We start from the raw sequence: 13,661 nt of genomic DNA, 5'->3' as shown, positions 1-13,661 counted from the left end.
AATTATATATTCTAATCCATCATTAAATAAGTAGTCTAAAAAGGATAATGAAGCCTCAATGAGTCAGTCTATCCAGCAACGGTAACAATTTAAGTAGCATGAGACAAGATGCAAGTTACAGTAATTTTGTTCTACATTCAAACCCATTAAGCGAATGAACAAAAATGGATAATAGATAAATCCTATTACCTAATGAATTATAATGCTGACACAACCATTGAAATTAAGGACTACTAAATGATAATAATTACATTATTCAACTACCAAGAATGAGATCTTGCCAAAAAAAACCTACCAAGAATGAGCCAATTTTATGCTATCTTTGAATTTTCTCATGCTGTCAATGGATTGGCTCCTTAGTACATAGCTTCTGACCTAAAAAAAGTTTTCTGCAACCAGTACACTCATCAAATCTCTTAACGCCATATCTGTGAAGCACCAAATTCTTGTGACTTGGTTCAATTACAAAGGACAAAAAGGAACTAACCAACTCACCCATGCTGCGGTCAATATATATATACTTGGTACAAAATAATATGGTAATTAACAAATTATTTATTTCCCTGTATGCAAAAAGACAGAAAAGGTTTCCTTTTGTTTTAATTTCAGTGATTCCTAGCCTAAAGAGAAAGATTCATGTATCAGTAACTCATTCCCATGTTGTTACTTACCAGGAAATTAACTGTTCTTCCAGCCCTGCATATTTCATAATTATTAAAGTTTTGGATAAAAATGCAAAAGGACACAGACATTTGGGGTCAAATGGAAATACACCTCAACTATATATAGTAGACTGTGGCAGCCACTAGCAAGAGGCTTAGACTTTAAAATATGAAATAAAAAGTAAAATCAAAACAAAGAAAGGTTCCTGGGGTTTCTTGTTGGTTTCATACAGCTATACCAGATTGCATCCATATTATTTGACTTTGATTTTTTCCTTTTTTTGGACTTTCCACACCCTCCTGCCTCTTTCTTTTTATGAAATTGCTTTGATGGTATAAAGTCTTGGACATCTTGATGTTAACTGCACAATCAACTCCTCACCCAACTCGCCATCCCTTCAGTTTCTCAGTTTCAAATCCATGGCAATGGATTTTCCTCCATACCATTTCAGATGCCCCATTTCCATGGATCTCATGAAGGACCCTGTTACCATCTCCACCGGCGTCACTTACGAACGTGTCAACATCGAGAAATGGTTCTTCACATACAAGAAGAAAACATGCCCGGCCACAATGCAAAGAATCTCAAATTTCGACACCATACCAAATCACACCCTCAAGAGGCTCATTCTTGCATGGCAAAACCAAGGGGACTCGAAATCATCTTCATCTTCGTCATGTGAGTTATTGAATTCGCATTCGGATAAACATGAGGAGATTAAAGCACTTCTCAGCACAATCATGTCATCCCCATTCAAGGTCAGTTCCTTAAAGAAACTTCGTTCCATTATTGACATGGGTGAAGAGACGAGAAATGACTTCATTAGTTCTAATGGAGTGGAAGTTCTTGTTCAAATACTTGATCAAATCCTCACAGAGAACTCGGATTTCATAACATTTCGGGCTTGCGAGGAGGCTCTTTGTATTCTTCACCAACTTCCCATCTCGGAAGAAGAAGGTAACACTTTTAAGTTGTTGTCAAGACAAGATTCCACCAGATCAATGACAATCATGCTTCAGCGCGGGAGTGCTGAAGCACGCCTTCACACCATTACCATATTCAAGAAGATGGCAAAAACCAATTACGACTGGAACTTTGTGATACAAGATCAAGGAATAGATTTCTTCAAATCCTTGTTGGAGCTTGTTTCGGACGAAATATGTAGCAAAGCAAGCTCATGTGCCTTGGAAGTTCTGATAGAAATTTTGAGAGCGTCAAAGAAAAACAAGCTGAGAGCAATTGAAGCAGGAGCTGTTTGTGTCCTAATAGAGCTATTGCAAGAGTCCAGCAGATCCAGATGTGAGAAAATGTTGCAAGTGATCAAGTTCCTGTGTGAATGTGCTGAGGGGAGGCAGGCCTTGGTGGAACATGGCATGGGCATTGTAGCGATTTCGAAGAAGATGATGCACGTTTCCAATGTTGCCACCAAGATTGGGGTGAAGATCATGTGGTTGGTTTGTAATTTTCACCCGACAGAGAAGGTATTGGAGGAAATGTTGATCTATGGATCGGTGAAGAAGCTTCTTGCACTGTTGCATATGGATGGCAGGTCTTCGACGAAGGATAAGGTTGTGAAGATCTTCAAGATGCATGGAAATTCATGGAAACGGTACCCTTGCTACCCTTCTGATTTGAAGGGCTACTTGGGATGTGTGAATGAACATTGCTAAGTTTAGGATTTTTTTCTTTTTTCTTTTGTCAATTATTGTACTAAATTTTCAGGTGCGGCAAGCAGTAGACAATTTTCTGGACAAGTTTGAACTGGTAACTGGTGTTGGAAACATTCTACCATTTCTGATGATTTAAATATATTTTGATTGTGTTGATCACATGTAAGCATGTGCTTCTAGATTTGCTTCCAAACTTATTTTACCAAGCAAATTTCTAGATTAGCGTATTAGACCCATCCATATTCTAACTCTTCATTTTAAATTTTTTTTCCTCTACTCTCTGTGTAGTGCTCAGTATTTGTTCATCTAGGGCTAGCTCTTTATATATGTATTCTTCAAAGCGATGGTTAGATGGCTACTGAACGCTCTTTAATTTACAGCGTTTACTGGTCATTTTTGAACTCTATAAAAAAAATTTAACTTTGAAATGCGCAATAAGAAACCGAACCGTGAAGTACGTAGTTGGTGTTGTAAATTGTATGTAATTGATCCATAGTCTGAAGCAGCAAGTATTAAAATGATTGGTTACGTACATGAGTGAGATCTTAACTATCCGGTGGAGTGCAGTTTTTTAGGTTTGTTCACTTTGGTGAAAGCGTACTAGACATGCTCTTAAACCCTCGAGTTAGAAGAGTTGCCTACTAAACAATCTTGTTCACCTACTCAGTGATAATTCTACTTAATTGTGTTCAACTGTCGTTGAAAGGGTGGCCGGAGAATAACAAGGTAGTTGGAATTTACTTATTTCTTCGCTATTATGCACCGTTGAATCTAAATCTGATCATAGTAGAGCACAACTGAATATCAATTCATCGAGTATATGAACAGGACTCAGTGCAAATAAGGGTGGGTAACAAACTACAAAGTAGCTAACTACCAAATCACGTACATTCTATTAATGAAGAGGATGACTCAGTTTTTTGATTTGCATGTATGTATGGCACTATGTGAATTTTGAAAATTACGTACATGAAAGGGCATTTCTCCTACTTGTTCAATGATCGTTTATGGTGGTTCATGGTTTATGGTTTATGGCGTACATGAAAGGGCATTTCTCCTATTTGTTCAATGATCGTTTATGGTGGTTCATGGTTTATGGTTTATGGTTCAGAAGATAGTGGAGCTAGCTAGCATGCATATCTGTTCTCTATTTGTATATTTCAAAGTTTTGTTTGACGTACTTATTACTATATGTGAATGCTATAATTTAGTTGAACTCTTGCAGGTCTGACCAGATAACCTACCAGCTTGATTATGAGTTTTATTTGTTCGGTCTCACCTCACCTTTTTCAGAGTAGATTAACTATAAAAGGGTTTTCTCTTCTTTTTTCTCTCTCTCTCTCTTTCTTTCTTTCTGAAGATGAACTATATAGAATGCATTCGTAATACGATACATGTAGATTTTTTTAAGCCAAGTTAAACTCATACAGATGCATGAGTGCACGTTTTTTCAATTTTAGCATTGCTGTTCAGCCTGTTCTTCGTGGTGGTACACTTCCATCTATAAAATTAGTCAATACTCAATAGTTATTGAATACATATAACCCAGCTTTCTATGTCTTTTCTTGTATTAACAAGAAAAATCAGTCAATATGTAGAAGAAGTTTCTATTTGAACTGGCCATCCAATACAAGCAGCAGCTGCGCCTGCTTTAGTATTAAATAGACAGAGCAACGAGCAGCTTTGCACAATGCTATTCTCGATCGACAAAAGCTGTTAGTTGTTCTGCAGAAGAAACCCGTCCACATTAATTGGGGGGCAAGTAGTGAAATATTCATGTATTGAAACCGTCACAGACCAATTCGTTATTGGTCTAATCGTGGAGAGGATTGTATGCACCGACAGCCACTCATCTAATACACTCCTTTATATATTTTAATATCAAAAAAATTACATTCATTCATATTGCATGTACCCATGCACTGACGGTGCATGGAATACACTCCCGTCTACTCGTAGTTCTATCTCTTCACAACGTTAAATGAGGTGTCACGTTCGATTTCTCTCCACACGTTGACAAAGGCATCAAAATTTATTAGCCATCGGTCTAACTGCAACTGTCTCCACAATGTCGAATGAAGTTTCAAGTTCGAAACCCTTTCTTCCAGCATTTATAAACGTCGCATATAGAAGTCTTCCATCAGGTCCAACACATGCAATGTGGAGTAAGATGACCGCAATCACATCCAGACCTTCCCCCATAACTGGCCAACCATTCCCTCAGCGTGTAATCACTGGCACAAATAATCCCAAGCAAACACCAGCCTTGACAAATCCGTGGGTCAACATGATGAACTTTCGTCACCTTACCCCTCTTCCAAATTCCAAACACAATATTTTATAACAAAATATAAATTTCAACTATAGTTCTCTGTCAATCACTCTACCAGTAAGTACCAAGTCCCCATGTTCCTTTATCTGGAAAACTCTAGGATAAAAGCTTTTGTATTTATACAGGGCATGAGAACATGAAGATCATCAACTGTGATAGTGTGCGAGTGTGCATTTTATATGCTTAGAATTCAACTGAACCGGGAATTTATTTCACCTAGACTAGCAGCCATGAGACAGAAAATATAATGTTGCCGATACAAGAACCATCTAGTACATGGCAGAATACATGATATTGGTATTTAGTAACATGAATTAAAGTGGTGTTTGTATACGTGCCTGCTGACGCCAGAACAGAAACTAAATAGGCTGCAAGTTATAATGGTCGAGTGTGCCAAATACTCAAAGCTTTGCAATGGCAGTTACAGGCAAGTTGAATCTTGCGGGGAGCTTTAACTCTTCCCATTCTTCATCATCCAACTTAGAGAAGTACTGCTCAACCATATGATCATTGATAAGCTCCAATTTAGAAGGCTCCCACTAATTGAAAGACCAAAGAGGAGGAAACCAAACACAAATTAATGTCCAGGTTGTAGAATATATATAACAAATATATATTTCAAATATCGATGTATGTATACATGCGCGCACACAAATACTAAGGATGTTATTCTCCTACTAAGACAATCTGGTAATGTGTAGGGTATCGTGCACCCACACTCACACACATGTATCTCCACTTATATATATTCCACTAAGGGATCTAAATTTTGCAATTTAAGGGATTGCATGTGGGTAAGTCATTCCTACCTTTGGGTTCCTATCCTTGTCCAACAATATAGCTCTGCAACCCTGCAATTAGAAGCAAGGTTAAAGTCATACAAAGAAATATAATAATTCAGGAAAAGAAAACAAAAAAAATATGTGTCAGTAAACTGAACCTCTCTGAAATCCTTGCTGACTTCTCCTCGCAGAACATGAGAAACCATTCTATATTCACGAACAAGGCATTGACCAACTCCCTGAAGCCTTCCTTCTCTAATCTAAAATTGCAATAAAACTATTAATGTCCAGCCAAAAATTTGGCAAGATTCATGAAAGCTTCTTACTAGCTGTCCTCAACAATTAGTATATAATGGTGTTATCATGATTTAAGTTGTTGGCTACTTGCTCATTATAAGTTTCTGGTGCTCATATGGCTGTCTAACATGGTATTAAAGCTTTGGTTGCAAGAGATCCTAGTCCAAAACCTCCAATACCCATTCCCCACTTCTCTATTGGTTTGCAAGGTGGGTGGTCATGCTTTTAGGGTCTAGTGTCATCTAACCAATGGAAGTTAAACTAATATTAGTAGGATGCATTTTATGGAATGAGGTAACTCATTTTCTGACAAGAAGACTAGATAGATATACCTAATTTTTTATATAAACTATTTTTCCCTAAAGTGTTTCATATGTTAATGTAGACCCTTAAAGAGATTAAACCAGGGTGGATCCCCAATATATACATACATGGTTGACCAATTAATTTGCATTCTGGTTTGAAATATGATCACTTTGTACAAAAAATTGGCCATCAACAGTTCTACAATCAGAAGATGAGTCATGAATTACTCTTGTTATACAATTACTACAATTCCATGCAGTACTCGCATATTTTTAGAATGAATTTATGCAACCCAATACCAGATGCCTTGTGCTTAGTATGCAAGAAAATCAAAACAAAAACATCCCCTTTCTTCAGCGGAAGATGTCATAGCAGTAGAGATTGTCTTCTAGGCTACCAATAAACTTTCGAAATTTAGGAATTGCAGTTGTGTCATAAATGCTTTAAACACAAACTAATTATATCATTTTGATAGTGAACAAATCAAGTGTAAACATAAAGCTTGCTTGAAACATACTGATCTCAAAGAAATCTTCAAACTCATTGGTGATGCCTTTTTTAGAGATTGAATTGTTGTCGATAACCAATCATTTGCCCTCTTTGCAGCCTCCTCCTCCTTAATAGCAAGCAAGGCATCGTCAAAGCAGATTGTCAACATTTTATCTATGACCAAATAGAAAACACTAGAAAGAAAACTACTCAAGTAGAAAGACAAAGAAGTAACAAAGTTACAAAAGATACAGAACCACAGAATATCAAACTAATACTATCAGTATTTTAAATTCTGAAACATCTACTTACGAGGGCAGATAAAATTTCTTCCACTGTTCTTCTAGAAAAGCACTTGTCAATAACATCCATCCTGTACCAAGATTTGAAGAACAAGTAGATTCACAACTTCTTAAGAGTAAACAGTCCTTTCATCATAAAACAATGGACCTGACTGAACTAAAAGACTTGTTGTTTCATGAATATGCAATGGATTTATTAAACCTGAAACAGTGGCACTTAGAAGTAGTTACTCTCCTTAATGTACACGACAAACTATCAATTTTAGGATACGTAGAAATATGCTGCAAATACTAATGTTAAGCATACTGTGGCTTTTAGAAACAAAGCAAGTGTCCAAGGTTTGTGTGCTTTGCTACAGCTGTAAGAATGGCTATATAAACGTGTGTGTTCCATTGGCAATTATACTGTATCCAAAATAGAAGTTGTGCAGAACAGCAACTTTAATAAGATAAAAGTTTTGAGCCACCAGTGCAATTGAAATACAGTACAACGAGTACAGAAACAAACCCCAAAAGAAGTGATCGAAAAGAAAAACTAACCGGTAATAAGCACTTTTCTCTTTTAGAGCTGGATGCTGCGAGTATTGATCCAAAATAGCTTGAATTGTTGCAAACTCACTTGAATCAACTTTGCATAGATCTGCTTCAAGAGAGGACAGCCTCTGTTGATCAATGAAACACAAAAGAATTACTCAAAACAACTAAGTAGCTTCAGATATCTGATGGGAAATCAATCACTTATTCAGATAGTTAAATGAAAGTTCAACACGAAATTAATATATAAATGATTATCAGGTTATTGTGAGTTAAAGTATTGGACTAAAATCTTGCATGAAAAAGAGATATAAGGCAGATATATTAGGATACTATTTATGAATGTAGCTTAACATTCATCTACTTTTGAACCTCATAGGACCTCCTACATGTGGAATTGTACACAGACATCATCTACATTTTGTACATCAGCGGGTGTTGACATTATCAATTAAATAGAGCATAAGTTGTTTTTTTTATGATTATCTGTCCATATATTCTAAATCTAACTGCCTATGTATATTCTAAACCCTGAAGTATCACATATTGATATAAAATTAAAGCAAGCATAAGAAAATATTCACTAAAGACTTCTTAGTGAATAAAGCCACGTTTAGACTCATATTGCAATTCTGCAACAACATTAGGATACAAAAAGCTACAGAATGATATGCATAAGTCTCAGAAGGAAGCAAAATCCCTGCTGATACTTGTTACAATACAGAGTAATCAACCAGCATTAGTCCTTAACCAACTAGTTATCTTGCATTATTGGTATAGATAAAACCCAATAATAATAGTTCGCGGCATACCGTTGAGGGAACAAAGTGAGTTGCAAGACCACAAGCAAGCATTTCAGCACCATCCAATCTGGCACCTGTAAGACCAACATATTCTCCTGCAATGTATTGCAAAGGGGAATGAATAGGATATCACAGCAACTACCACAAATAACACAGATGCTGCGTTATTTAGTCGCCAAATTTGGAGTCTAAAATGAGAAACTAAGCAGTAGTAATTGGTAGTAACTTTGTGTCAAATGACTGTATTTGATAATCAATTATCTTACTAGAAATAGGTAAGAGAAAGAAGAATGTACAGAGTAGATAAGGAATCCACTAAAGTTGGAAATTTACAGAGGAAAAACCAAGCAACCCAAGCAAAACAGACAAACATCTACCAACCAGAAACTGTAAGAAACTAAACAACAGCAGCTCTCCAGTCTAAACCAAGAAAGTGAATTCTTTGAGAGCACAAGTATGTAAAACCATAGATATAACAAGCATTACCAAAGAATCCAGGAAGCCTGGACAAATAATAAGAGGCACCTACATCTGGAAAAAGTCCCAGAGCTGTTTCTGGCATTGCGAAAACCTGAAAGACCATAATAAGAAATACAAGGGATTAGAGCCAGCAACTAGAAAGACAGAATGACTCGGCCTTCTAGTTGCCTTTAAAAAATATGGCAAACAATCTAAATATATTTCTAGGTGTAAATCCTGAATTGCATCCCACAATAGCACTGAAGAATAAGCAGTAAAACTTCATAATTTCAAATAGGAGGTTAAGTAATAAACCTACTGAATTCTCAGTTGCAACACGGAATCTACCATGGATGGAAGCACCAGCCCCACCTCCCATGACAATTCCATTCAGAATTGAAACCTTCAATGAAAATTCAGGCCAGCAGTAAGAATAACTTTGATACCAAAGGTCATAGAAAAATTGATTAAAACTATACTAAGTGAACTAGATCACCTGTGGTTTACTGTATGTTGCCATTAAGTAGTTCAAGGTAAACTCCTTTCGAAAAAAAATTGCACCTAATCTCCAATTTCCTATGTAACACAAATCGGCAACTCACTAGTATCAGATAAACCAGCACTCAACACTTTCATATGACTCAGCAGCTTCCCAATGAAAGGGGTAGCTACAAGAGTTGAAAACTTGACACTTGCACCCCAACTGAGGTAGCTTATTAGTTTTTGTTAAGACTGAGTAGATTACGAACGTATATGCAATTTATTTTTTTGTAAGAAAGAAAAACCAGAGATAATAAAGAAGTCCTGCCTTCATTAATATCACGAACCACAGCCGCTACATCACCACCAGCACAAAATGCTCTTCCTTTCCCCTAGAAACATAAAAACAGATGGCATACATGATTATGCACATTCAATTATTATTTCATTTAAAACATATAGTTGATGAAAACACAACATCTGCATCTTCCAGAATATATTATATGCCAAACTAAAACATGGTTTAGTGCAATTAAAAACTTCGTGGCATTCTGGCACTGCCACTGTGTACAGAGACTTGAAACGTTGTGCCTTATGATATCACAAAGTAGCTTAAATCTGTAGTCACGACTCTGGAATGACCCACAACAACCTAATTGACATTAGTGGATACAGTTTCCGAGCTCCATCTTGGGAGGTGACACAGAGACTTCAGGAACAAGTATATGTAAGTCACCAACCTCACCAAGGGAACAAAGTTGCAACTTTCCAGAAATAAATTGCTTACGTTCTGATGACCCAACCTTGAACTTTGAAGTCAAGTTTAGTCATTTTAACTCAACCCAGTCAAGGGCCTGCATATGGTAATACTGTTGGATATCTCTTTCAGTGAAGATTGGAGTACATGACAGAGAATTGTTCCGTTGAGTTGAAAAAATGATAGGGTTGTAATAGTGGTTTGGTATTGCAAAAGTTCATGTTCAGCGGTGATCTAGTGAAGATTTGAAACTAATAATAAGAAAAAATGATCTTTTATATTTTATTTTTTTTAAAGGAAAAAACAGAGAGAGAGAGAGAGAGAGAGGGAACAACAACAGGAGTGGATAAGTATCCAAGGGCTAAAGCTGAGAATGAAACACAAAGACTAGCAACCAGAAAACACAAGAAGTCATTATAGAAGCCTTACTTCACAACAGCTAACAGATTTGTCATAATAGAAGAGATGGAATAGTCCCTAAAAACCACAGTAACCAAAGCCGACAAATAAAAAAAGGATGGGCTTTCTCCTGTGCTCAATCTTTCACCTCCTGTTCAATTTCTCTGGGGGCTGCAAATCGTATAAAATGTGCTTTCCCATTATTCTTATATTACCTTTGTTTCGGATCGCGCCCACTAGACTCTTAACTTAGCTGATCTTACATTTTTGAAGTGGGTTACCGATATCAAATCAAGGACTTGAATATTCATCTACTAACACAAAACATATAAGAAGCTTGAAATGCAAGTAACAGTAAATCTGGGCACAAAACACAGATCTTTCAGAAAGAATAATAAAAGCCATCAAATACCCCAACGAAAGATTAACTAATTATTTCTAGTATTTCAGAATAGAAATGATTTTTAACAAACTTTTTTGTTTCTCTTTCATACAGTTTATTTTAATCTGAACCTCTGAACCGAAGCAGTTTAAAATTATAAATGAAACTAGCACATGGAAGTAGAGTACCTTGAGAATCACCAACTTGACATTAGCATCCTCCTCATATGCAAGGAAAAGTTCCAACAGTCGAGAAATCTACATGACAAAGAAAAGAAACAAGGAAGAAAAAGCAACTAAATTATTGTCTCCAACCAAATAACCCAATATTCCAGCACAGCACTACCAAGCTCCAAAATCTTTTCCTTCCTCGAAAAAAGCAAATTGGCCTAATCATCTAAAATTATGCGAAACAAAAAAGAAAATATGATACAGAAAATAAAAGACTCACGATAAATCATGCTTCAACAAATATCATTTCATCTCAACATTATTTCTATCTGGAATCATCAAGATTCATTTTTCTTATATGAGAAGACAATTTAACCTGAAACACAATGAGTAAAATCTTAACAAATTAGAAACTCTTCAACAGCACATAACAGGTGGGCAGATAAGCCCTACTGATAAAGCGACGGACTGTATTCACTTGATCCTCAAAAGTCCAACTGTTCTGTAAACATTTTTTGGAGTGGGAAGATAAACCCTACTGATAAAGTGATGGAAAGTATTCACTGGATCCTCAAAAGTTTAACTGTTCTGTAAACATTAAATTATTGGAGTGTGATAACCTACTAACAACTGGTGAAAGTAAACACAAATATGCCTTCAACGGCACATGTTTTCTGTAAAATCACTTAAATTGTTAAGTTGAAGGAGCAGATTTCCCTTTCTTCCTCACTTCACATGGTGCACATCTAACCCTATACTCGCTACCAAAACTTATCTAATTTACACAGACCACTGCAAATAAAGGTCGTTGAAATTGATGATATATGTTTCTTATATTCCAGAAATCCCCCAAAACCAACATTGCTGAAGGGAATTGAAGGTGGGACTCCTGCTGAACCCCACGATCCGTAGGAGACAGGAAACTTTAGCGAATAGCTTCATTAGGTACCCCAAACCAGATGGGAGCATATGGGCCTGAGAATTCAGATAAACCCTCCTTGGTGTTGATAATCATTAATCTTCAAAAATGATCTGATGCATCCCCATTTGTTGTTATTTATGCGACCAGAAGGTATAAAATGTTTATTCATATGGTGATATCTTGGCCATCTGAGTAGACCGCTCGGTCTCTTTAAACTTAAGCAGGTCACAGTGTTGGGTGTAGGTTTTGGACAATATGGAAAAAGAAGGAATAGGAGAACATTTCGAGAAGGAGAAAGAAGCAAAAGTTACATACATGGGACTATTTTCTGTTGGTTGTGGCTTTTGAAGAATTCCATATACTCCTTTGTAAACTTCATCCCTAAACTTGCTTATTATCCTAAATCCCAATAAAGTGTATGCTCATATCTTTTAAATGACTAATGTCCTTTTATGTTTTGATAAGATAATAGATACAGTTCAAGAAAGTTATAACGTGAAGCCATGTATAAAAGAACACAACATAAAAACTATGACGACGGACACAAGAATAAGCAAAGCAACGACATTGTAATTTCATAACCCAGAGATTGATTCAAGAAAGCACAGTTGTAAAGTAACGGGTGTCACTGGGCAATACCATTTCAAAGTTAAGGGCATTCAGTTGCCGAGGCCTGTTCAATGTCAACGTCCTCGCAAAGAAATCCTCTCGTACCAAAACCACCTATCAGAAAACAAAGAACAAACTACAAGCCTCAGAAACCAAACACAATAGTCCAATACAGCGCAGATGGCAAATTGCTAAATTACTCGGTAACCATTGGAAGTAAAAAAGTACTAAATAACCCGAAACCTCACAAAACCTAACCTACTCTAGCCGAATTAAGTTACCAAAACGTGGAAATTCAATGATTAAAAGCAGCGAAACACCAAATTAGCTTCTTCTTCTTTTTTTCTGGTGAAATGAAAAAACCAAACGGATCATAATAATAATAATAGTAGGGATTGAGTTACAACAGAAGCTTCATATCATGCGCTAATTGACAACAGTAGCAAATACACACACACATATGTAGTCGAAATTCTACGCAAATTCAGAAAACTGTTGTACCGAATCGTCGTCGTCGCGTCGGGTTGAGTTGAGAGAAGCCATGGCTGCTCTGGAATGCACCCGAAATCGATTGTATTGAATTGGTCAGAGGAAATAGCACGCAGAGTTTTGGAGAAGCTGGAATGAATTACCGTCGACGCTTCACTCTGCTACTCATTTCTATATATACCTTTGGAAGAAGGATCCTCTGTTCCTTCGTATCACCTCTCTATGCGTCCCCCCCACTGAGTATTTGACATGTGTACTTTCTTTATCAGCAACTTAACAAGAAATTTGCACACAAAAAACAAAAAAACAATTGGAAACATAATTTAGCCACTTACATTAATCACCAATTTTCACTTTCATTTTATTGTTAAAATCTTGTGATAATACATTTTTTGAAATGTTATTACTTATTAGCGCTATTGATACTAAATTCTAGGAATATCATAAGCTATTTGGATTGCTTTGCTTGAGAATTGACATTTCATTTGATTAGAGATAGATTATATTCTATTAGTTTATAATTTTTGAAATCTTGTGGGGTCATTCTTTAGAGGTTCAAAACTACCAAGAGCAAAGTATTTATCAGACATGTTGTATGTGGTTTCGACTTTCTCGTGTCTTTCAAAGGTAATGTTGTAACAGACCTTTTAGCCAATTTTGGCACCTCCCATTTTGGGGGTGCATTGGTTGTCTAAAGTATCTGCTTTCTTAGCTTTATCTTATGGTAAAGATATTTTTGCTATTCCTAAATTTTGCTTTTCTTATTATGTAATTTGACTATGCTTAGTCTAATTATTTTTTGTTATGAGTATGATA

The 13,661-nt window shown here is 36.3% G+C and overlaps 2 protein-coding genes across 3 annotated transcripts; one reads left to right on the top strand and one right to left on the bottom strand.

Annotated features, from left to right (window-relative positions):
• The first annotated feature begins 1,082 nt into the window (after positions 1 to 1,082).
• Positions 1,083 to 2,333, top strand: LOC112175762 (E3 ubiquitin-protein ligase PUB23). The gene has a single exon (XM_024313502.2). It carries the CDS (start codon positions 1,083 to 1,085, stop codon positions 2,331 to 2,333), a length of 1,251 nt encoding a protein of 416 aa, XP_024169270.1.
• A 2,413-nt stretch (positions 2,334 to 4,746) lies between these two features.
• LOC112174355 (3-hydroxyisobutyryl-CoA hydrolase 1) lies at positions 4,747 to 13,052 on the bottom strand. Of its 2 annotated transcripts, XM_040512800.1 has the most exons (15): positions 12,858 to 13,052; positions 12,615 to 12,701; positions 12,387 to 12,470; positions 10,844 to 10,912; positions 9,446 to 9,509; positions 9,134 to 9,213; positions 8,957 to 9,040; positions 8,665 to 8,749; positions 8,188 to 8,273; positions 7,382 to 7,503; positions 6,852 to 6,912; positions 6,568 to 6,666; positions 5,606 to 5,707; positions 5,475 to 5,516; positions 4,747 to 5,204 (listed from the first exon to the last, which is right to left on the bottom strand). In XM_040512800.1, exons 3-15 carry the CDS (start codon positions 12,387 to 12,389, stop codon positions 5,067 to 5,069), a joined length of 1,035 nt encoding a protein of 344 aa, XP_040368734.1. In that variant the 5' UTR covers positions 12,390 to 12,470; positions 12,615 to 12,701; positions 12,858 to 13,052; the 3' UTR covers positions 4,747 to 5,066. The 2 variants fall into 2 exon arrangements, with proteins under 2 accessions (XP_040368734.1, XP_024167869.1); XM_024312101.2 differs by lacking the exon at positions 12,615 to 12,701 and having other exon boundaries at positions 12,858 to 13,051.
• Between the last annotated feature and the right edge of the window lie 609 nt (positions 13,053 to 13,661).

This window comes from Rosa chinensis, chromosome 1 (genome assembly GCF_002994745.2).
Source record: "Rosa chinensis cultivar Old Blush chromosome 1, RchiOBHm-V2, whole genome shotgun sequence".
NCBI classification, from domain to species: Eukaryota; Viridiplantae; Streptophyta; class Magnoliopsida; order Rosales; family Rosaceae; genus Rosa; species Rosa chinensis.
Note: the sequence above shows the minus strand (reverse complement) of the source record. Positions and strands in the feature narration are given on the sequence as shown.

Bases quoted from the DNA above. Each gene is read 5' to 3' on its own strand.
- LOC112174355 (XM_024312101.2), bottom strand. From the start codon at position 12,899: ATGGCTTCTCTCAACTCAACCCGACGCGACGACGACGATTCG. The intron at 9,214-9,445 runs GCAGGACTTCTT...TGTGTTACATAG, and splicing joins GGTTCGTGATATTAATGAAG to GAAATTGGAGATTAGGTGCA. The intron at 8,274-8,664 runs GTAATGCTTGTT...AATACATTGCAG, and splicing joins CAGGCTTCCTGGATTCTTTG to GAGAATATGTTGGTCTTACA.
- LOC112175762 (XM_024313502.2), top strand. From the start codon at position 1,083: ATGGCAATGGATTTTCCTCCATACCATTTCAGATGCCCCATTTCCATG.